This window comes from Macrobrachium nipponense, chromosome 24 (genome assembly GCF_015104395.2).
Source record: "Macrobrachium nipponense isolate FS-2020 chromosome 24, ASM1510439v2, whole genome shotgun sequence".
In the NCBI taxonomy this organism is placed as follows: Eukaryota; Metazoa; Arthropoda; class Malacostraca; order Decapoda; family Palaemonidae; genus Macrobrachium; species Macrobrachium nipponense.
Window position 1 is genome coordinate 75238511 of NC_061091.1, and position 23800 is coordinate 75262310.

At 39.6% G+C, this 23800-nt stretch overlaps 2 protein-coding genes across 2 annotated transcripts in view; one reads left to right on the forward strand and one right to left on the reverse strand.

Moving 5' to 3' along the window:
* Positions 1–23148, reverse strand: part of LOC135205801 (sorbitol dehydrogenase-like) — a 24950-nt gene extending 1802 nt beyond the window's left edge. The window contains exons 1-8 of the mRNA XM_064236956.1: positions 23004–23148; positions 22603–22754; positions 20514–20547; positions 19294–19458; positions 18362–18521; positions 7002–7186; positions 6019–6194; positions 2890–3011 (exon numbers count right to left, since the gene is read on the reverse strand). Of these exons, the coding sequence (XP_064093026.1) occupies positions 2890–3011; positions 6019–6194; positions 7002–7186; positions 18362–18521; positions 19294–19458; positions 20514–20547; positions 22603–22686 (926 nt within the window). The 5' untranslated portion in view covers positions 22687–22754; positions 23004–23148. The remainder of the gene's footprint in view (positions 1–2889; positions 3012–6018; positions 6195–7001; positions 7187–18361; positions 18522–19293; positions 19459–20513; positions 20548–22602; positions 22755–23003) is intronic.
* LOC135205799 (2-amino-3-carboxymuconate-6-semialdehyde decarboxylase-like) lies at positions 8924–17668 on the forward strand. The gene is made up of 7 exons (XM_064236953.1): positions 8924–9081; positions 10138–10290; positions 11268–11445; positions 12367–12587; positions 12938–13077; positions 16648–16842; positions 17243–17668. Exons 2-7 carry the CDS (start codon positions 10170–10172, stop codon positions 17411–17413), a joined length of 1026 nt encoding a protein of 341 aa, XP_064093023.1. The 5' UTR covers positions 8924–9081; positions 10138–10169; the 3' UTR covers positions 17414–17668.
* Positions 23149–23800: the final 652 nt, after the last annotated feature.

Sequence of the window (23800 nt, forward strand, 5' to 3'; positions counted from 1 at the left end):
TTCTCAATGTCTTCTACTCTTTCTTCCTTCCTTCCTTAGGAAAAAGAAAGGGGTCATGAAATTCCTCTCATCAGACTTCACATGAGCACTTTCCTTCTTCAGGGTCTACCTTCACTCACCTTTTGGTGGGAAAAGGTGAGATTTGGCTCTAGGTAGAGTTGACACAGGGTTCTCTGAGCGTACTCTTGAATCACGGTCTCCCTATTTCCCGGATATCATACGAGGACTGTCCTGGATTTTTCCTATTCATACTTCTGCTGAGGCATGCAAAAAAGAGCAGTAACACCTGCATGATCCCCAGATTGTGCATATGCAGAAAAGGTTCACAAGTGACAGGTCACTGCTGTGTATTGTGACACTGTTTGTATATGTGATTGTGTTGATCCTTGGGCTGTACCTGGTTAGTTCAGAATTCCTGATGCATGCATATACAATCCCTGGATCACATGCAGACAGAGGCTTCATGTGAGAAAGGTTGCCATATTACAACATTGGTATCACGACAGTCTGTATACATGCAGACCTTTGGATCCTGCTTGGTTTGTCCAGAAATCTTGATGTGTAAGTGGAAATCACTGGAAAATGTGAAACTGCAGCTTGTCAATACCACTATTTATCATGACAAGACATGCACACAAGCTCATGCAGGCACTTAAAGTGTTCCTGTTTGTCCAAAACTCTTGATGTGCACATACTTGACAACACTCCCAAGCACTCATCCACAAGCTTCTACTAGTTTGGTATCAACCAATCTTACAGAAGTCTATAAATTGTGGACCACAATTCTGAGTGGTTACTAGTCAACCACAGTTCATGGTTCAGCAATTGATAACACCAGATCCACTCAATAATGTTCAGTCCCCAAAGCACTCGCCAGTTGTGTCAGTTTCTTTCAGGAGAGTATCCAACTCTGCCTTTGGGGAATTTATTAGGACCTGAGGGTCCTCACCCTTCAAAATCCCTTCAGGCAGAGTTGGAATGGTTTTTGAAGAGATTGTCCGGTTTATTTGTGAGAGTAATGATTTCAAAGCAGCCACCACTTCCATCAACATCATCCCATTAACAGAGCATACTCTAGGGCGCACTAGTCATTGCTTTCTCATTATGTCTTGGATCCAGTTAACAGTCTGGTCTGTGGATCACAAGGGCATAGACCTCTCTTCCTCAGTTGAGTTGTCCATGATTACTGGAGCTTTAAAGTTTTGCTTACCTCATCAACTCCAGCCACTGGAGTGGAATGTGATTCTCATCTTTTACATCCTAACTTGGGAGAGATCACAGTCATGAGTTGCTCTGCTAGCCTTGACCTTATAACAGTAAGGTAAAGAATGCACAGTCTTTTGCATCTTGTTTGCCAATCTGAGAGCTAGGGATTCCCCTTAAACAGGAGTTGGAGTCTCTTTGTAATATAAAAAGGTATCCAAGAACATCCTTTCTTTTTGGTTTCATTTAGTGATCAAGTTTGCATAGTTCATTCTGTGAGGAGGAAGGTTGTTTGGGTGAGAGATCACAAAGCTAGGGGCAATGGCCAGTCCATAGCCATTTGTAGAAATTGGAAAGTTCTAGCCACAAGTACTTGGACACCTTAAGATATGGTGGCCTCTCAACAGTTGCATAGTCTCTAAGCTCCTATTGGAGAGAGAGAGAGAGAAAAAAAAAGCATCCTGCTTAAAGTACATGGATGGTATAAAACTAGAGATTGAATGAGGTGTGCAAATGGACTCTCTCTCTCTCTCTCCCTTCTTCTTTCCTGTGTCAGGCAGCAGTCAGGCCAAGATACTGGTAGTGTTCACAATCATGTACATCATCTTGGAGCTTCAGCTCATAGGAGTGGTTCCCTCCACACTTTCTTTTATCAAGGGTAGGAAGGTGACGTATCATTTGAACCCATCAATTTTTTTTATGACTAACCCACATGCTAGTATGCCTTCCAACTTGTGTAACCCATCTTTAGGGCACCACTTACAAGTTTTCCTAGAAGGAATTGAGGTGCATATTACTCTGACTCTGGGTCCCCATCAATCATGCAGTCCTATGCCAGATTGTTGAAGAGGTTACAGGAGTCACTGGTCTTGAACTCATGACTGTGACCAGGAGCATGGCTCGTCCAGGTAGAGATTCAATTTCCCAGTCACCTTAGAGTATCCTCCCACCCTAAGAATGAGACTGTTCATGAAAAGCAATGGCTTGTATTTATGTAGTACTATAACACATTTTTAAAGTAATTTATATTTTTTTGTAGTTATAGAAACCACAGACTTCTAGTATTATCCTACCTCAACTACCATACTTATCCCTGATGCTGAGGGAAAAAATGCTGCCATACACCAAGTGGTGGTTTCCCCCATTCCCCTGCCTAGCAGCCACCTTGTTACCAAAGTTCAATGGACATTTCCAGCCCACAGCCCACACTGAGGAATACTCCTACATAAAAGGCAGTGGTTTGCAAACCTAAGATAAATACAAATTACTTTTCAAATTTATATATTTGAATAAGACTTCACTTTAATGCCTGTTCATGCATTTTGGGCATAAGAAATTACTTATTCAATTTAAATTTCAAAATCTAGAGAGTTGCTTTGACAACCTCCATACATTGTAAAAGTAAATTCTATAGAAATGAAACCCAGCCCTGAGAATTGAATATTTGAAATAAGTAGTCTGGTTAAACAAACTAATGATGATAAGTAGAAACATCCAGAAGAGATATAAATCAAAACTTACTTCCATACCAAACATTTGCTATCAAACCTAAAATCTTGATGATACATCATCACAACCTACCAGCTATCAGCTCCAATAATAAAGGATACAGCCGTGGTTTTTCCTAATCTTGCTTCATAAATACAAGTCAAGTGCATAAGAGGTCAAATATAAAAGGATGCTTACCAGTTAGCATATCTGAATATTCCTCTAATGTCCAGCTCCTTTGCAGCAGCTGTTGTTAACGGGAGAGATACTTCATAATTTCCTCTGCCAACAGTCACCATCACTCCCCTTGGTCCAGCTGCCTGAAACATTAGTAAATGTATGTTACATACCTTAAGGTATAGAGTGAAAAATAAACAAAGCAATATTCTGCATTATTCCAGCACCTAATATCTCTACTAATGAAAAAATACTTATTTTTAAAAGCATGACTCCTACAGAGTTCCAATTTATGTTTGTATAAACTTTTGCATAAACTTGGTTACTAAAACTAATTATTTGAGATTCCTCACTTTCTTTCAACTGACAAAGGGCAAACTATCCATAAAGAGTGAAGAAACACACCCCTGCTTCAGATGACTGGCTATAAAGATAGTCGTCACCTTTTGGTAATAGTCGACACTTTAAAAACCCCAGTTAACTGCATTGAATTTTAACTTTTTTGTTTTCTTTTGTGCTTAGTCCTACAATTTCTCTCCTTTGCAAGCACCTTTAGAGCTGAAAGAAAAATTCCTGTGTCAGCCCTCGCCTTCCAGCATTTGCAGCAATGTTATTTAGAAAACAAACATTATGAAACATTGCTTTTTTTGGGAGGAAGGGTCCCAAGTTAAAATATGGTAGTAATTCTGAAAAATTTGTAGAGAAGTAGAAATGTCAAGGAAGGTAAAAATTGAAATGTATGGAGGGGCTGTTTTGTGAATTCTTTCTTAAATAAAAATATGTACACCAGCTGAATACACACAAAGAAAGTATAAGTTGGTAGGGCACACTTTTTGTAGTACATGTACTACGTATAAGGAGGAGTTAAAACATGAGAGAAACAGATTCTGTAAAATATACAAATGGTAAACACCAGTGAGTTCAAGTTTCAGAAAAAAAAAAAAAATATAATCTAGAAGAGCAACTGTAAGTAGTCATGCTCCTGAGGTTTTGTTGATGTAAATAGCAGCTGTGCAGTTTTCAGTCTTTTTCAGGGGAGGTTTACATTTTATTCAAAAGGAAAAAAAAAAATTTAAGTACAATGCTCCTAAAGTAAAAAAAAAGTTTCAATACAAAACCATTTAGCATAATTAGCCTTTACTCAGTGTTCATCAAACCCATCCCCATTGAAATGAAGGGCTGGAGAGAAAAAAAAAAAAAAAAAAAAAAAAAAAAAAAAAAAAAAAAAAAAAAAAAATAAAAAAAAAAAAAAAAAAAAAAAAAAAAAAAAAAAAAGACTTCCAACTAAGCATGCTAACCCCACAGTACACTGTCCTCTAACTAATGCCTCTCCTGTGCCAGCTCCCGTCTGAGGGAGGAGAGTTTGTATAAAATATTGTTTTATTTCAATGTAAACATTGTTATAAAAAACAGATCCACCATTATTGGCCTGAATTACAACTCAAGAGGAAGGGCAAGGTAAAGGATCCTCCAAATAAAACAGAAGACCCAGATGCAAAGTCCAGTTCGCAAAGGCGATAAACAACAGAGCCATTGATGACCTCAGCAATCAGGTAGTTTCCATAAGTAATGGATTTAATTCCACAAGTAATGGATTTAATGGAAGATGCAGCCCTGGATGCTACATGTCAAGCACCTGAGGCATAAAGACATGTACTTAAAGAATAACACCTCCATGTATGCTACAGAGAAGAGGGACGAAGGCGAAGAGGATGGTGATGAATCACTAGAATCCTTGACTTTGCAGTGCATGGCCAGCCATGAAAATTAGACTGAGTAAAAAACTTCTAAAAATACTGTATCACAATTACAAATAATAACACTCAAATGAAATATGCAAAGGCTAGTGTCAGCACTATGAATAGCAGAGCTCGTACTACTAAATGTCAAAGACAAAGTCAGACAGAAGAGGAGGTGCCTGTTAGTGGTCAGTGGACTCTTGAGCAGGGACTTTTCTTATTTTGCCTCCTAAAGTCTGTAAGGCTGGATCCATTTCAGATGGAGTAGTATAGACTAAACACGACTTAGATTTTATATAAATATTTTTCTCTCAAGTTTCCCAAGAGACGTTCAGTCACAAGGTAAGCATGACTCGACATGGTGACAGACAGACAGATATTCTGACTTCAAGCACACGTATGAATGATGCTGTATCCTTGTACCTAGTTTGAGTGATATCCCTTCAATCGTATAGGAGTTGTAACAAACAGCAAGTTGTGGCGGGATCACAAGCTCAAAACAAGCAGGTAAGACCCCCCACATAAATTTAACCAATCTGGCTGCCAAACTCACCCACAGCCACACTTTCTTCTTCACGCTACAGAAAAAATGCGGGACAATTGATTTACGTACACAGAACAAAAAACACAAACACATATACTCACCCCAACTCCAGATACTCGGGGCCAGGCTGTGCTGTCGCTGAGACACCTACAACCGCCGCAAACCAACACACAACCAACAACAAAGAACTATAACCACACAACTGAACAACAACCAAGAACCACAACCACACAACAACACGACAAGCAACCCAGGACCACAACACAACCAAGGACCACAACCCCACAACTCAACAAAGAACTACTACAACCACAACTCAACAACAACAAACAAACAAACAAGGACTACAGTTACAACACCAAGAAACCACAACAGTCCCCAAAACAACAACAACCACCCTCAACTATAACAATCAACAGACACTCACAAGCTCAGCAACGTCCCAACACACAAGCACAACAACCTTTAAACACACAGCACAAATAACTCCCTGAAAACACAACACAACTGACCAACAATACTGTCGAGACCGCTGCCCAAACGTCAGTCCTTCACAATTTCTCTCTCAATACAGACTCTCTCTCCTCAGAACTCTGATCACAACCACCAAATCCAACCACACCAGCAGACACCCCAGAACTCACCAACAGCCAATTCAACTCGCTAACCATCCATCATCCACCAATTAAGTCTCTCTCTCTCAAGGATGTTGTCAAATGGAACTCCCATAACTCCTCCGTAAAGTGTGATGGCAACACTGACCACAGGAAAGATGAACATGGAAGAGAAAACTGCAGTGCCCCACTTTGTCGATAAAGGTCTATTGAATTTTTATGGAAAAAAATCCTACTTAAAAATGAAACACACCAAAATTCCTGCTTGGTAAGAGGAGACAGCCCCAGAACATTCAATGACTGATGTTGGAGGGGAAGGCAACGCCTCTCGAACTCTTGCAGCTACTCCTTCAGGAGTCAGATCCTTTACATTGACTGCGTAATCTGCACCCAAACCTTTGGCAAAACTCAGTCGATCTCCATTGATGTCTGAAAATAAACAAATACAAATGAATGAGAGAGAAATGTGCAGCTTAACATTATAATACATTGCCAAGAACCTCTGTATGGTCAATAGAAATTTTGTATCTATTTTGAGCACTTTCTGCAATCATAATGCAGTACACAGTCACATTTTTCTTTAACTGCAAATGGATTCACTGGAATTTTAACTTGAACCAACCAGAACTTAATATATATTGTATTGGGCAGTAATGTACATCATTATATACTTCAACTAACTAGGCACAACTGAAAAAGGAATGAACTAACAAGAAAACATCGTTTGGATCAAACATTTCTCTGTTGGGAGTTACCCAATATTTACGAAATTGATAATGTAGGGACAGACCTAAGGAAGGTATGTGGATCAAGATCCTCCCTCTGATAACAATCAAATTCATATTCACAATCTCCACCCAAAACAATCAATGACCTCGAAAACATTCACACACAATAATGAGAAAAATAAATTTAAAAGAAAGCCAAATAACAAACTGAACATCAGTGGACCTCGTGCAGTGCACTGTTAGCATTCCTTAAGCTTATCTGCAGCATGACTTCAGCCACTAGCTACAAACCCTTTCGTTCCTTTTACTGTACCTCCTTTTATATTCTCTTTCTGCGAGTTTCCACCCTCTCCTAACAAATGATTCTTAAAGCAAGTGCCAGGTTTTCCTCCTGTTGCACTTTCAAACCTTTTACTCTCCATTTCTGCTTCAGCGCTGAATAACCTCATAGGTCCCAGTGCTTGGCCTTAAGCCTGAATTCTATACTGAATTCCATTCAAAATTTCACCTGTGATGCAGATGGGTCCTGCCCCCAAGGCTTTAGCAGCGAGGAGAGAAACGAGCCCTATGGGCCCAGCGCCTAGGATCAGGACGGGAGATCCCAGGGACACTTCAGCCCTCCTGCAAGAGTACACTGCAACAGCCAAGGGCTCCAGCAAGGCTCCTTCCTCGTCGCTTACGTGGTCAGGTAACCTGTCAGTGAAGAGAAATTCCAATTAGCAAAATTATGAGATTTGAGCTTTAGATGTGTCAGGTAAATAGGAATTTCTTGCTTATATGGACGTTTTAATTCATTTTTATGATTATAATTTTTGAAATGGTAACGAGCACGTTCATTTCTATATATATATGAGTCTTACACATATCTACACTACTAAAAGCGTGGGTTTTCAAATGTTAAGAGTGAAATAGTAGGCTTCCCCAAGGTGAGGTGAGGTGAGGATAGCCTCCTCATGGGCCTCACGAACTACCTGTCAATTATGATAAGATCAGGGCCCACCTGCTGCCCCTCTCACCTGGATATGATGGCTTTTTGGCGTAGCCCTAATCACTCGTGTTCCTACTCTCCCCCTACAACCGTGAAAGGACAAACCCACACCAGTGAATCAACTACAGCGATGACGATTTTTATTTCAGTTTACCAACACTTAAATGTGTTTAATACAAATCGGATTCGATCAAGAAATATGACTTATTGTTATTTTTCTTTCGTGGGGGACCAAGACAAGTGAGTTCTATATACAAAGTGATTAAATAAGGTAGGAAGCACAGAGGAATTGGCGAAATTCAAATATGAAAGGCCTGATACGAGGACATGAAAGTTTGGAGAAAAACGAAAATATCGACAGATTACATCAACAGTTTTCATATTCAATAATCATAACTTAAATTACGGACATTTACGGACAAAATGCATTACAGGCAGCTTAATTAAAGCCTTTGTAATTACAGCGAGAGCTGATGCATGTAGGTCTAAGCCCAACTTGAAATAACTATCAAACACCATGGTCATCTGTTCTCTATTACCTGCCTATGGTCATCTTGCAACAATCTTTATCTCAGTTATGTGAAAACCCAATTTAGATAGGCCACATTGCCAGCATTACTTTAAAATTTTGCAATGCCATTCATACAAACATATACGCAATGATGTAGTATATGTACATCCACGAGTTCGTTTAAATCCAATAATAATAATAATAATAATAATAATAATAATAATAATAATAATAATAATAATAGGGAACAACCCCACAGGGGCCACTAACTTGAAATTCAAGTTTCCAAAGAATATGGTGTTCATAATTAGAAAGATGTAACAAATGCAATCAACCCTCGGCCGTCTTTTCTCTGACAAAATGGCATTACATATTCTAAATTTTCCTGTCATGTGCCATCTCATTATAAATAAACTAAAAGCAGGGGTAATTTGCTACCATTTAAACTCATAACGAGACGATTCTCAGCTGAATAAGTCTACTGGATCCCGAACTTGAGCTTGTGGAGGCAGGGGGATACGCCCACCCACCAACCACAACAGCCTCGAATACCTTTAAGGGATGGTCACTTTCTTTTCCTATTTCTGGAGTTTTTGGTGTGTGTGTGTGGGAAAGGGAGGGGGGGTCGCTGTGCAAGCATTTAAGTAGTCAGAATTTACATAGATGTCTCAAGGCTCCAGGCATATTTACCTCCATAACCAAACCCTGGCTGGGACTAGACTAAGTTGAATCCAAAAACTCGTTTCACGATGCTGTTGCTATGGCGATACAGTTGTCAGACAGAAATTAAAACGAAATTATATTCGTCCCGAGACCGCGCGTTAAATGTTGCAGCAGACAAAGTGCATAAATGCCACTCATTTCGTAATGAATGCGATTATACACTGTAATATCATGGAGCGTCCAATGTGACCCTAATCGCCATACTTGGCAACTCGTCCCGAAAGGAACCGGGCTTCTCGTCGTCAGAGCAGAAGACAAGACGGACACATCTTAGCTCGTAGCTTCTCTTGTTCCGTTCGAGGTGCGTCATTGCTACAGAGGGGTGACGATTAATTCATCGCCTGTTCAATTATCTTGGAGATTCGTGTGAGTATTTTCATTCACTTGTCAGTAGTATGAACAGGCTGTCCGTTACCGTACGTAAATCCTAAGTGGCATCACCGTCTAACACTGGAGAAAAAAAAAATTTGGTCAATGAGTTGCTGTTAATGTAAATATATTACTGGGACCGAGTCCTTGCGCCGGGTATATACTGTTCTACAAACAAAGTGACATTTGATTCGAACAGTTATCCATTCGAGGAAAAGTGAGACGCATTTGAGAATAAGAAAAAAAAAAGTTTCTCGAGACCACTGGCTATAATTAAAAGTAATTCCATCCGCGCTTTGAATATGAACGATTTTATAAATAACATTAGGCAACTGAAAACACTTGTTACCGAATGCGGTGACTCTCATTAGTCACTGAAAATATGCTTTCACAAGACTCCACAGTTTCGCCCACAGTATCTTTTGGGGTCCCAAGAAGCGTATCTTAAAAAATCACCAATAAAAATGCTGTACAGTTCAAGATAAACATTTAGTACCAGTGGAAATTTACCCATCTTTTAATAAAAGAGAGAAAAAATGTAGGTACATAGAGCACATGTTTATCACGGTGGTACTACCGTGACGAGCTATCTGGTTCTCATAAAATCTCTAGGGATAAGGGGGCTAAGACCGCCCCCCCCCTCTACCCTTTCCTTGACCTTAACTGGGTCAACTGGTGGATGGAAGATGGGGCGGGTACCGAACCATCGAACCATAAAATTTGCTGGAGCAATCCCTGTCTCCTACTGCTAAATTGTGGCTGTGGAATTTATAAAAAAGTTCGAAGAATGTTTTTGTTTCACTAATATGTGAGAATTGCTATGTAAACACACACACAGTGGGATTAGCGATACATGAAATACAAGAGAGAGAGAGAGAGAGAGAGAGAAATATATGATATATATAATGTGCGTGTGTCCAGAGACGTAGTACAATGAAAAATTATATTTAAAAAAAAAATGGAATACTGAATGTTTATAAATATATACGTATATTGCCATGAAACCGAAAGCCACAGGTAATTCGGAGATTGTCTGAACTCTTCTTTCCACAGAATTAACTGGGAATCTCGAGGTTCCGAGGACGATGCCCTTTCTGAAATTAGATCTTCACAACCACATCCTGCCGGAGACCTGGCCTGACCTGAAGGAACGCTACGGCTACGGGGGATTCATTCAACTTGACCACAAAGGATGCTCTGTGCCAGGTTCGTGTTCCTTCATTCTGATCACATGACCAAACTATTTCATAAAATCCTTTCAGTTCTCCTTATGCCATGCAAGTCGCTCATTGCAACAGCTTTGCGACCCTTTGTTTTAATAACTGCCTGCAACATTCACACTTCACTTCCATAAAGGATTGTTGGCTCAACTTCCCTTCATACATTCCAACCTTGGCTTCCACTAACAGTCAAAGACACTTTGCAGGGTTTTGCATATATCCTGACCCCCATTTCTTGCTTCACCTATTCTATGGCCTACCTCTTATCTCATCCAACCATCATCCACTGTGTTGAATCCCAAACACCTATCTACTTTAGCATTCACAGCTCAATATTCCAGCTTCCATTTACCAAGATAATCTCAGTCTTGCTCAAGTTTGTCCTCAACATTCTCGCTCTTGCCAAGACTGCCCACCTCTTTTTGCTACTTTCTAATTATTCTGCATTAATTTGATGAAGGTGTGGATATGACTAAGAGCAGCATGGTATGTCCAGTTCAAGAGCGACAAAGAAAGTGAAAGAGACAGTTTCTGTCAGAGTTTGAATCTACGACTGGTTTGGTTTGGATGAGAAGGGTTGGTTGTGATGGGTGAACTGAACGCAAAGGCAGATGACAGAGAAAAATGGTGTTTTTGGCAGGTTTGGGGTACTCGATTGAATAAAAAGTGCAAGACTGCAGACGTGTGTTTCGAAATGGGTACGTGTGACTTAGGATTACTATATGAGGATCCCAAAGAGGAATATCCTTTACCAGGGTTAAAGACACAGAAGTCTAACCTCATGTGGAAACTAGTAGAAGGATGGGGTCACTGCTAATGCAGGGAGGTTTGTGGACAAAGGTGCACAGGAAGAACGAATGCAGCAATAAGTTGTGAAAAGGTAAAGCGAGAGGTTTTTATAGATATGGAATTAGGAGGACGAAGACTTGTACAAAAAGCTGATGACGACATTTGTTCCCACAGGCAAAGCTAATATGGTGAAGGACGGGAAGCTGTTCAGAGTGGTGGACGAGAACTGCTGGAGTCCATCAGCTCGTATCAGGGACATGAATGACACAGGGATCACAGTCCAGGCGCTGTCTACCGTCCCTGTCATGTTCAGCTACTGGGCCAAGCCTGACCACACACTCGATCTCAGCAGGTCAGTTTTCATCAAGATTTTGTATCTATCAGCTTCTTAACTAGCCATAATAAAGCACGAAAATAATAAGTACTTAGCTGTTGACGAGGCACCAATAACTGTAATTCTAGCCTTCCAGTTACAAGAGGCTAACAGATCAGTTGAACGTTAATGAATGGAAAATTTCACAGGGAAATTTTTTGAACACAGCACAGTATGGTGTTCCATGAATGAATTTTGTACTGTAACTGATGCAGACGTAGCTAAATTTAGGTTATTCTTGAAAGACACCAAAGGAAAACAAGGGCAAAGAGATTTTTCATAACTTAATCTTAGGATTCCAGTCATCTAAATTTCGGTCATATTAAAATGGACAAATAAACATTACATAATTCGTTTAATAATACTAATAATATCACCCATCACTGTTAAAAGTTAGAAGCAATACTTCAAATTAAAAACTGTTCTCTTTTCAATACAGACAAAACATTTATTTCGAGAAATTAAGAAAAGTATTCGTACGTTACATCCAGTACCATATTACATTCCTCTGATTCAATTTTTCTGAGAACTTCAATCGAATAACCTCCTGTAAAGTAATTGCTAAACAAAGACAATTACAGTAATTATGCTATCAATAACATTCTAAAAAAATAATGCAGCTACATAAGTTCCACCGGGAGATACAAAGACCACAAATACAATACAATGATTCCAGCAAGGACACCACGTTCTGGAACAAAAACTCCCAGAACTTTAAATAAATCCAAATACATTACGTGCTTTCAAAACTATGTTGCGTGGGCTGGTATCCTATTCCTCGTGTTTCATGAAATTATATCAGCTGACTTTTATTGCACGAGATACCTTGAGGAGGAGGAGGAGGAGGAGGGAAGGGACGGATGTACCTATGGAATCAAACAAACGAATGCTCCGTTCCAGACTCTTAAATGACGACATGGCCAAGACAGTGCAGCAAAACCCAAGGAGATTCGTAGGCCTTGGAACAGTGCCCATGCAGGCGCCGACGCTAGCAGTCGAGGAACTGAAAAGGCTGAAGGCGGACCTTAAATTCCCCGGAATCCAAATAGGATCCCACGTCAACGAGTGGAACCTCGACGCCAAGGAGCTGTACCCAGTTTGGAAGACGTGCGAGGACTTGAGTGAGGCCTGGAAATATTTTTGGCTTTTTTATTCCTTTTATGTTGTGAAGTGACGATCGACCAATCTATACATACCACCACTTCGAACTCTCCAATGGTGGTGCCTGTAGCTATTTCCTTGTATTTTAATATATTTTTATCTATTTATTTATTATTTTATCATTTTTTTTCTTTTTAATAAGTGAGATCTCTTCTTTCTGTATTTTCCATTACCTTCTCTTACTTCTAAATGAGCACCGTACTCTTTGGTAAGCTTGGATTTGGTGTGGGCTTGTTCCATACGAATAGGGGTCATCACCTGAATAATAATAATAATAATAACTCACGAGTATGACACTCCACATCTACAGATCTGTCAGTATTCGTGCATCCCTGGGACATGGAGATGGGAGGCAGACACTCCAAATACTGGTTACCTTGGCTGGTAGGAATGCCGGCCGAGACAGCGACAGCCATCTGCAGTATGCTCATGGGAAATGTGCTGGAACAAGTGAGTCATTCTGATGTAGTGGTATATGTTAATAGATTTATTACTCGTCATATAATCTGTTGTACGGTTACGTCAGGTAGGATAGTTGGGGAGACGTTGTTTTGACGTTGCATGGAACCAGTGGTTATTCAGCAACGGGACCAACGGCTTGACGTGACTTCCGAACCAATTCGAGAGTGAACTTCTATCACCAGAAATACACATACCTCACTCCTCAACGGAATGCCCAAGAATCGAACTCGCGGCCAACGAGCTGGTACGCCAACACCATACCGACCACGCCACTGAGGCGCTTTTTGGGATGACTGTGATTTCCCTTTTGCCGTGAAAGCTGTCGGTTTTATCACATACATTCAAAACAGGTTAACGTAATGATAATCATGTGAGAAGCCTACTTTACAAACCTGTTCGGGATACTGACTTGGAATTGAATTACTGATGAGTTATCTTTTTAAAATACGGTCCAGCATTTACCCGTCTCGAATTTCAAGGGAAAACTTTATCATCATTATTGTTAAATGGTATACATACATTTAAAAATAAATATAATTAGAGATTTATTTTTAAAAATGTATATACCCATACATATCTGGATATCTTTCTCCATTTCAAGACTCCTGCTATTATTATTATTATTATTATTATTATTATTATTATTATTATTACTTTTATCAATTATTAATTATTATTATTATTATTATTATTTATTATTATTATTATTGAAAAAAGAAACCCACAAATTCAATTTGTAACTTGTTTACTTCTAAGTATTTACATTTAGTTTTACTCTTACACTCGAGTACTTTCAGGCCCTTCGTGGCCCATTCTCAAGAGATGTTTGGGATGTTAGCCTGGGTCAAGCCCAGCAGTCTTCTGGAACTTCTTCTCGTTGTGCTGTCATTTATGCGAATGTCGTTACAGCACAACGAGAAGAAGTTCCAGAAGACTGCTGGGCCTTGACCCAGGCTAAACATCCCAAACATCTCTTGAGAATGGGCCACAGAAGGGCCTGAAAGTACTCGAGTGTGGAGTAAAACTAAATGTAAATACTTAGAAGTAAACAAGTTACAAATTGGAATTTGTGGGTTTCTTTTTCAATCTTCAGAAGAAAACTGGAAGAAGTTTTGTTTGATTATTATTATTATTATTATTATTATTATTATTATTATTATTATTATTATTAAGTAATGGCTGCCTCAGCTGCATTAATTTTACATAGGTTCCTCTCTACAATTAGGAAAATAGAGAAGAAACCTATGTAGAATTAACGCAGCTGAGCAGCTAATTACTTTTGATAAAACATGTTTAAAAGAGGGTTTACTTCCAGCATATTATTATTATTATTATTATTATTATTATTATTATTATTATTTTTTTTTTTTTTTTTTTTTTTTTTTTTTTTTTTTTTTTTGTTTTTTTTTTTTTTTTTTTTTTTTGCTCTATCACAAGTCCTCCAATTCGACTGGGTGGTATTTATAGTGTGGGGCTCCGGGTTGCATCCTGCCTCCTTAGGAGTCCATCACTTTTCTTACTAGTGTGCCGTTTTCTAGGATCACACTCTTCTGCATGAGGCCCGGAGCTACTTCAGCCTCTAGTTTTTCAGATTCCTTTTCAGGGATCTTGGGATCGTGCCTAGTGCTCCTATGATTATGGGTACGATTTCCACTGGCATATCCCATATCCTTCTTATTTCTATTTTCAGATCTTGATACTTATCCATTTTTTCCCTCTCTTTCTCTTCAAACTCTGGTGTCCCATGGTCATATGCGACATCAATGAGTGATACTTTCTTCTTGACTTTGTCAATCACGTCACGTTCTGGTCTGTTTGCACGTATCACCCTATCCGTTCTGATACCATAGTCCCAGAGGATCTTTGCCTGATCGTTTTCTATCACTCCTTCAGGTTGGTGCTCGTACCACTTATTACTGCAAGGTAGGCTGATGTTTTCTTGCACAGGCTCCAGTGGAGGGCTTTTGCCACTGAATCATGCCCTCTTTTTGTACTGGTTCGTGCAAAGTGCCGGGCATTCACTTGCTATGTGGTTTTATGGTTTCATTTTTCGTATTGCACTTCCTACATATGGGAGAGATGTTATTTCCGTCTATCATACTTTGAACATATCTGGTTCTTAGGGCCTGATCTTGTGCCGCTGTTATCATTCCTTCAGTTTCCTTCTTTAGCTCTCCCCTCTGTAGCCATTGCCAATTGTCATCGCTGGCTAGTTCTTTAGTCTGTCTCATGTATTGTCCGTGCATTGGTTTGTTGTGCCAGTCCTCTGTTCTTCGTCTTTCTCCTGTCTCTGTATATTTCTGGGTCTTCGTCTACTTTTATTAGTCCTTCTTCCCATGCACTCTTTAGCCACTCGTCTTCACTGGTTTTCAGATATTGCCCCAGTGCTCTGTTTTCGATGTTGACGCAGTCCTCTATACTTAGTAGTCCTCTCCCCTCCTTCCTTTCGTGTTTATGTATAGGTCTGTCCGTATTTGCTCTTGGGTGTAGTGCTTGGGTATTGTCATTTGTTTCCTGGTTTTCTGATCTATGCTGCGGAGTTTTCTGCCTTCGTCCCATTCCCACTTTCCTGCGCTGTATCTGATTACTGGCACTGCCCCCATGGTTTCATGGCTTTTTATCATATTTCCGGCGTTGAGTTTTGACTTGAGTATCGCCTTGAGTCTCTGCATATATTCTTTCCTGATCGTGTCCTTCATCTCTTGGTGTTTTGATATCTCCTCCTTCCATTATTCCCAGGTATTTGTATCCTGTTCTCATCTATGTGTTTGATGTTGCTCCATCTGGTAGCTTCATCCCTTCAGTTCTCGTTACTTTGCCTTTTGTATGTTGACTAAGGCGCATTTTTCTATTCCAAACTCCATCCTGATGTCCCCAGATACAATCCTTACAGTCTGGATTAGGGTATCTATTCCGCCTTGATGCTCTACCATACAGCTTGATGTCGTCCATGAACATCAGATGGTTGATTTTGTTGTTCCTCTTTTCTTGAGTTGGTACCCGGCATCCATCTTCTGTAGTACTTTTGTCATGGGAATCATGGCTACTACGAAGAGTAGTGGGGAAACAGTGAGTCGCCCTGGAAGATCCCTCTCCTGATATTAACCTCTGCTAGTCTTTTCCAGAGCTTGTAAGTATTGTATTCCAGTTGCGCATTGTATTTTTGAGGAAGCTGATGGTATTTTCCTCTGCCCCATATATTTTCAGGCATTCTATTAGCCATGTGTTGCGGTATCATGTCGAAGGCTTTCTTATAGTCTATCCATGCCATGCTTAGGTTGGTTTTCCTTCTCCTACTGTTCTTCATTACCATTTTGTCTATCAGGAGCTGGTCTTTTGTGCCCTACACTTCCTTCTGCAGCCTTTCTGTTGGTGGGGGATGGGTGTTTGTCTCCTCTAGGTAGTTGTATAGCCTTTCACTGATGATACCTGTTAGTAACTTCTTTCACTGATGATACCTGTTAGTAACTTCATTATTATTATTATTATTATTATTATTATTATTATTATTATTATTATTATTATTATTATTATTATTATTACTTCCTTCTATTCCAGTTCCCCAAATTGAAAGTCTGCTTCGCGCACGGAGGGGGCTCCTTCCCGTTCACGGTGGGTCGCATCCAGCACGGGTACGACGTCCGACCTGACCTCTGTGCCACGGACTGTTGCAGCGGGCCCAGGTCGTACCTTGGGAAGTTCTGGTGCGACAGCCTGGTCCACGACGCAGAGGCGCTGAAACTTCTCCTGAAGGTGGGTGAATCGTCATGTGCAGCTCTTCTGTACTTCTGCACACAACCAAAAAAGTAAAGAGTAATTTTCCTATTTTTTTAAATGTTAAATAAATATATATATATTTTTTTTTTACCCCTTTAACACCTCGTACTTGAATATCAAGTACCAAAGTACGAAACAGATGTATTTAAAGAGCGATACAAAATGCACAAAATGTAGTACAAAGAATTTTTAATAATCCACCCCCGCCCCTAATATAAACCAGTCTTTCAACTTCTTCATTCAAAACAATAGCCTGACGTAAAGACTATACAGTTCGAGTTTTATTATTATTATTATTATTATTATTATTATTATTATTATTATTATTATTATTATTTTAGACCAGGATTATTACTGTCATCACCTCTTCTTCCAGGTAGTTGGAGAACATCGCGTCATCCTTGGTTCGGACTACCCGTTCCCCCTTGGGGAACACCACCCGGGGAAACTGATCGAAAACTCAGACTTGCCGGACTCTGTTCAGAAACAAGTCCTCTTCGACAACGCCCTCGAATTCCTGGGACTTAGCGCCTCGCAGTTCTCCTGAAGACTTCGAGGAAGACTCGGGATCTCGGAGCCCTCGAGAGGCTGGTTTGGGTTGACCTTGGGTCTTGTCCTGAGAGGCTGACTGAAGAGGAGGAGTAACTCAGTCTTCGAGTGGTCCGACAGATTATGACTTTCGAGTGAAAATCAAAGATGGAGGAACGTGTATTTACTTTTGCAAGCTGTAGTTTGCTTCAAGTATGTTAACTATTTTACAAAGACTGTGACTTACGAGATGAAAATAAAGTGTGTGATTTAATCAGTGGGTTATTATAACAAAAACCTTAAATTCCAAGCAATGTTGTTTCATTTAAGTGCTGGTCACCGCCGCAGTTCGTTACTATGACACCTGAACGACCAATAAAAATACCTACATAGAAATGAAAAGACCTATCCGCGTTACGAACGTATCTCGTGAAAATCAATGCTTTTCCAAAAGGTACTGCTAATAATTCTGAAGTTGCAATACTTCTGCAAGTCCCAGCTAAGGTTTTCACTACAGTATCCTGGGTAATGATGGGGAAGGCTTTCAAGTACGAGGATAAATTAACAAAATAAACAAATATATAATTTCGAGATGGTTATTCCTAAAGTTTCATTTTAAAACACTGTTGATAGACACAGCTTGGTCTTGAAAACTGGGTCTAAATTCCTCCCTCCCCAAAAAAGGCACCAAGGCCAAACTTTCACAAGAAGATAACTATAAACTATGCCTGGTACGATTTCTTCTTTTGCTCTTACTCTGAGAAAAAAAAATCTTATGAGTAAAAAAAAAAGTATTTTGTAGTTCCTAGGAAGAATACAAATTATACCATATATGAAATGCAGGCTCGCATTCCCATCAGAGCAAATATTTCTAAACTTGCTTCAAAAATATTTTCAGGCCTACGCTGAAGAACGTCAGTCAGTCCTACAGAACCTGGGTCGAAATAAACTTGTTTATGAGGCTCACCTGAAACAGAAATCTGCAGGATGGACGTAGTACCTGGTCAGGGTGCCATCTACCGGAGGGGTGGCACAGAACTTCACCTCAGGACAGATGTTGTACCTCCCAGTCCTACAGAGTTCGCAACTCCTGCAAGGCACTCCCGGCTCTATGGCAACGCGATCACCTTAATGTAACATAAAAATCATACATGAATTCCTGCAACAGAGCGGCACAGAAGCAAGATGCAATCTACGAATGACAATGGAAATCCAGTGCCAATAAATACAGATTATTACTCGGAAGATGAACCCTATTCACACGGAACGAGCCCACCAAAGGGGCCAGCGACTTGAAATTCAAGCTTCCAAAGAATATTATGGTGTTCATTTTGAAAGGAGTAACAGAGGGTAACAGGAAACAGAAAGAAGAGATCAGTTATTAGAACAGAAAACAATATATTAATAAACCAAACAGTTGCAGAAAGGGACTTAAAAGGCTTCGATAGACTCAAAAAATGAAATCACATGGAAACTAGGTTGGTAAATAATTTAAAAACACTAATATCACAAGTCTATTTAATATGTAACTCATTGTCAGAGAGAGAGAGAGAGAGGAGAGAGCGAGAGAAGAGAGAGAGAGAGAGAGAGAGCCGGGGGAGAGAGAGAGACGAGAGAGAGAGAGAGAGAGAGAGAGAGAAACTAAAAAGTTCATACAGGCCCTTAAAAAAAATTATACAGGCTGTAAAGGACCTTATATAAAATACTACGAACCTATATACATAAAATCCTAACATAAAATAAACTTATACAGGCCTTCAAGAGCTGTAAAAATCTATATATAAAATATTCTAAAAGGATAACTATGTAGAAAGATGGCGGTTGACTTTGGCTTTCCATACCAGGCTTCAAAGAAAAGCTTAAAAAAAAAAAAAAAAAAAAATAGCTCAAGCTGCGCACCTGGCTTCAAGTTCTGGACTCCTGGTCCGCATTGGACGACGGTTCCCGAGGACTCGTGGCCAAGGACGATGGGAGATTCGACCACAAATCGTCCAGCCCTTCCTCTCCACCAATAGTGGACGTCCGACCCACAGATCCCTACTCTGGTGATTTGGATCAACACCTCTGGAAATTTGGAGAAAGCTCTTTACTGACCCGCTACAGTCTGCTAAGGCCCAGTGTTGTCCAAACATTTTCGCCTATTGTACCCTTTATTACCTTCTCCTACTGTTACGTATCCCCCCACCCCCCACCCCCGCCCCCTCGCCCACCTTGGCTGACCAAACTCAGTTTTATTTAGGATAATCATGCAAATAGTATATTAATTATGAAAAGACTGCATTATAGGAGTGTTGGTCAATAAATTCAAATTTATTACACAAATAAAAATGATGATTTAATAACAAAAGGCTTGAAAATTACTTACAAAACTTAATGTGAGATGTGAGGCTGATGATCACTGATGGGATGTTTCTGTTGTGTATGTGTGTGTGTGTGTGTGTTCCTTGTTTGTTCACGTACCCTCATGATCTATGTTGCGTACCCCTGGCCCCCAGTTTGGACAACACTGTAAGCTACGCTCGACCCTCCTCTCATATCCGGACTTGGGACTGGCACGAGCTTGTCAACAAACTCTTGGGGCAGGGCTTATTGGAACTGGAATGTAACATTTTGGACAAAGGACCAGCAAGCACTGGGACATAATGATGTCATTCAGCGTTGAAAGGGAAATTGAGAGTAGAAAGGTTTGAGGGTTTAACAGGAGGAACACATCAAAGCAGTTGCACTATGGGACAATTATTAGGATAGGGTTCAGGAAAGTAAGTTGGAAGAGAGAGAGAGAGAATATGAACGGAGGTACAGTAAAAAGGAATGAAAGGAGTTGCAGCTAGGGGCCGGGGGGTAAACGCAGGGTTTGTTTGCGAGGCTCACTAGATTTTCAGACGAATGTACTGTAAACAATTAAAATTAATTATTGATATAAAGTCTTTTTGTGGAGCTTAAAATGTTCTATTGAAAAGTATTAACAACAACAACTCTTTAAATTGCTGTTTAGCTACAAAACAAGAAAAAATTCCTTCACAAAGTATTCACCGACCCGAAACAAGCAGTAAAAAAATAAGAAAAACACTTAAGTTATACAATAAACAATCTAAAAATAAAAGTGGCCAATTTCTTACCTCCTTTTCCGGGAGTGGGTATTTCCCTCTGCTCCTGGAAGACGAGAGAGGGAAAAAATGGAAGAATCTTAATTCAACTTTGAAAATGCTTCATTAGTTTAAGAGAAACATGACTTTTCTCAACACTGAAGACTCGTGTCTTTAAATACCTCCTCTGGTGCCACCACTGCTAAGTTGAAGTGTTTGTAAAATCTTTAGATATAAAAATATGCATTTTAAACCCTGTATATCACCTACAGCAAGTAGATCTTTGTGATTTCGTGGCGTTTCTCTGAATTAAAAGTAATGCTTCTCATTCAGCTCATAAATAAGTCAAGCAGTAAGCTGCTATATGTTTCATGTTTCAGGTCAAGAATATGATCATTATAAATGATATCTTGACTTTAAATCTATTTCGATCTGTGAACTGATGTTTAAAATACACATTTTGTTTTTTTAGATATTTGTTATTCGACCCCAAAATGCAAGGTTCCAAAGACTGACAGAACAACTTAAGTTGCAAACTGTACATATTGTTATCAATCTAATCGCTATTCTACTTAATAATTGCTCTACAGCAGCAGAATATCCTGAACTTATTTTTATTCCAATGGGAATATTGAGATGGAATTCTTCGCATAATTAAAGTCAACGTTCAGACTCTCTCTCTCTCTCTCTCTCTCTCTCTCTCTCTCTCTCTCTCTCTCATCATGACCTACCACAAACTAGAATTTCTTTCAACACCACAAAAGCATTATGTTGCATAAGAACTCTTGAGAGAGAGAGAGAGAGAGAGAGAGAGAGAGGAGACGGAGAGGATTTGAGACGAGAGAGAGAGAGAGAGCCCTTGACATCCGTCAAGAGGCTCCATCTACTATATTGTTGCCCGGAGGGGCGGAGAGGGGGAGGGATGGTCTTAGCCTGCGACAACTAGCCTTACGACATTTTTTCAAGTTCTTTGTAGGCCTACGTAGTTGTCCTACTTATACCTAGACCCTGCTTATGAGCTCCTTCGGTCACAGGGACATTCTCAAATGATCTTCTCTTCAAGGCTACTTTAGAGGAGGATGTTTTTTTGTTATGCTTTTTTTCATTTTTTTCCTTGAACACGAAACCTTACGCTAGTCATTTCAGAATCATTTGAAAAGAAATCCGAAGATTAAAGTACTGTGAAACAAAAATAAAAACAGATATTTTCACTGTAGTTGATAATAAACATTTGAAACTTAGTCTCTTCATTCAAGGCTACTTTAGAGGAGGATGTTTTGTGTTATGCTTTTTTTTTTCCTTGAATACGAAACCTTACGCTAGTCATTTTAACATAATTTGAAAAGAGGATTAAAGTACTGTGAAGTAAAAAATAAAAACGCACAGATACTTTCACTGTAGTTGATGATAAACACTTGAAACTTAAGAGATCACAGTTCGTGCACAGTTACCAAACAGTACACTTATTTGAAGAGATACCCAGTCGTCATTGCTGTTGTGAATTTCTTAAAAGATATTAAATTATTATACGCCCAAACTATTTGAAGAAAAAGAAAGAATACGTCTATCATTCCCTGATTCTTATCATCAAAAAGGTCTCATTTACTTAAACATATTATATAATCTAGGCCAAAGACCAAGTACTGGGACCTATGAGGTCATTCAGCGCTGAAAGGGGCATTGAAAGGTGTAACAGGAGGAAAACTTCACAACAGTTGCACTGTGAGAGAAGTGTTAGAGAGGGTGGAAAGTCAGGCGAAAGAAAGAATATGAACGGAGGTACAGTCAAAAGGAATGAAAGGAGTTGCAGCTAGTTGCCGAAGGGACGCTGCAAAGAACCTTGTGTAATGCCTACAGTGCACCGCATGAGGTGCACTGATGGCGCTACGGCCCTACGAGAAATGAGAATATGACTGGAGGTGCAGTAAAAGGAATGAAAGGAGTTGCAGCTAGGGACCTTAAGGGACGTTGCCCTAGAACCTTAAAGTGATGCCTATACGGGATCGGTCACGTATAAAATAATAAAATATATAAAATATCTTATTCCAAGACGAGGGAGACAACATGTAAAAAACAAACTGTCACAATAAGTGCCATGAAGCACTTGTTTTGTACTACTTACGAGTCTCATATCTTGAGCTTTGTACAACACCGCCGTCAGATTGTCATGGGGCATTCCGCTGTCGCCGAGTTGGAAGGTATTCATTCTGCAGATTCGGGTTTTAAACTTCGACTCCAAGGAACTCACCTCCTCCCTCGCTATCTCACCTTCGGCTGAAACGAGTTCGAAAACATCACATCATCATCCTTTTCACCACCGTCATCATCTCTTGCGAGGATGTTTGATTGATCACGGGTGTTAATTCAACCTCTTCGGCGTCACCATAAACAATCTAATGACTGGAATTCTAATAATCATAGAAGGCCTCTGACAATATCAGAGAGCAAATGACTCGTAATACTCATATTCTCATTCATTTTTATTAAGTAGGATGAATAGAAATCAACATCACGAATCTAAACCTCTCAGTGATTTCCTGGTATCTACGACAGGCCAGTAACACTTATCGAGTTGAGACACATCAACACGCGACCGAACTCGATGGAATTTTGACAGATACTGCAGATAGAAGAAGTACAAGAGGAATTATTCGATTGCTCTGTACGAACTCGTGATATCACGGGGTCATCTTTATATTCAAACACAGCGGTCTTTGGCTCAAAAAAAAAAAAAAAAAAAAAAAAAAAAAAAAAAAAAGTAATTTGTACCTGATGAAAAGCCCCGACATTTGAACGCAAAATTCTCTCTCTCTCTCTCTTACACATACACACACAGTGTGTTTAAAAGATTTACGTACGTAAATACGTAACGCTAATTATAACAACGATACACAGTCACGCAAGTGTGTGAACATACACAGAAATGACCAATTCCCTTCCTTGCTGGTTCATCTTTGACACATAAGTAATTCTATAACGAACCACAAGAAACTGCCTCTACGAGACTCCAGATCATCTCTATAGTCTATGCCCTTCTAGGGAATATGGTAACCGGGTACATAGCGACCGTTGTCCGTCTCTCTCTCTCTCTCTCTCTCTCTCTCAGTATCATTTATTTTTACAATGAGCCTTTTAACCACTTCACTTTCCTCGCTCTGAAAAAAATACTTCAGATTTATACGATATATTTTTTTGTAGTACAACAGGACGGAATAATGAACCTCAAAAGATAATGATACAAGCGATAACAACAAGTACCAATTTGAACCATATTAAATAAACTAACAATTACATGCGCATTCTCATTATCATTACATAAA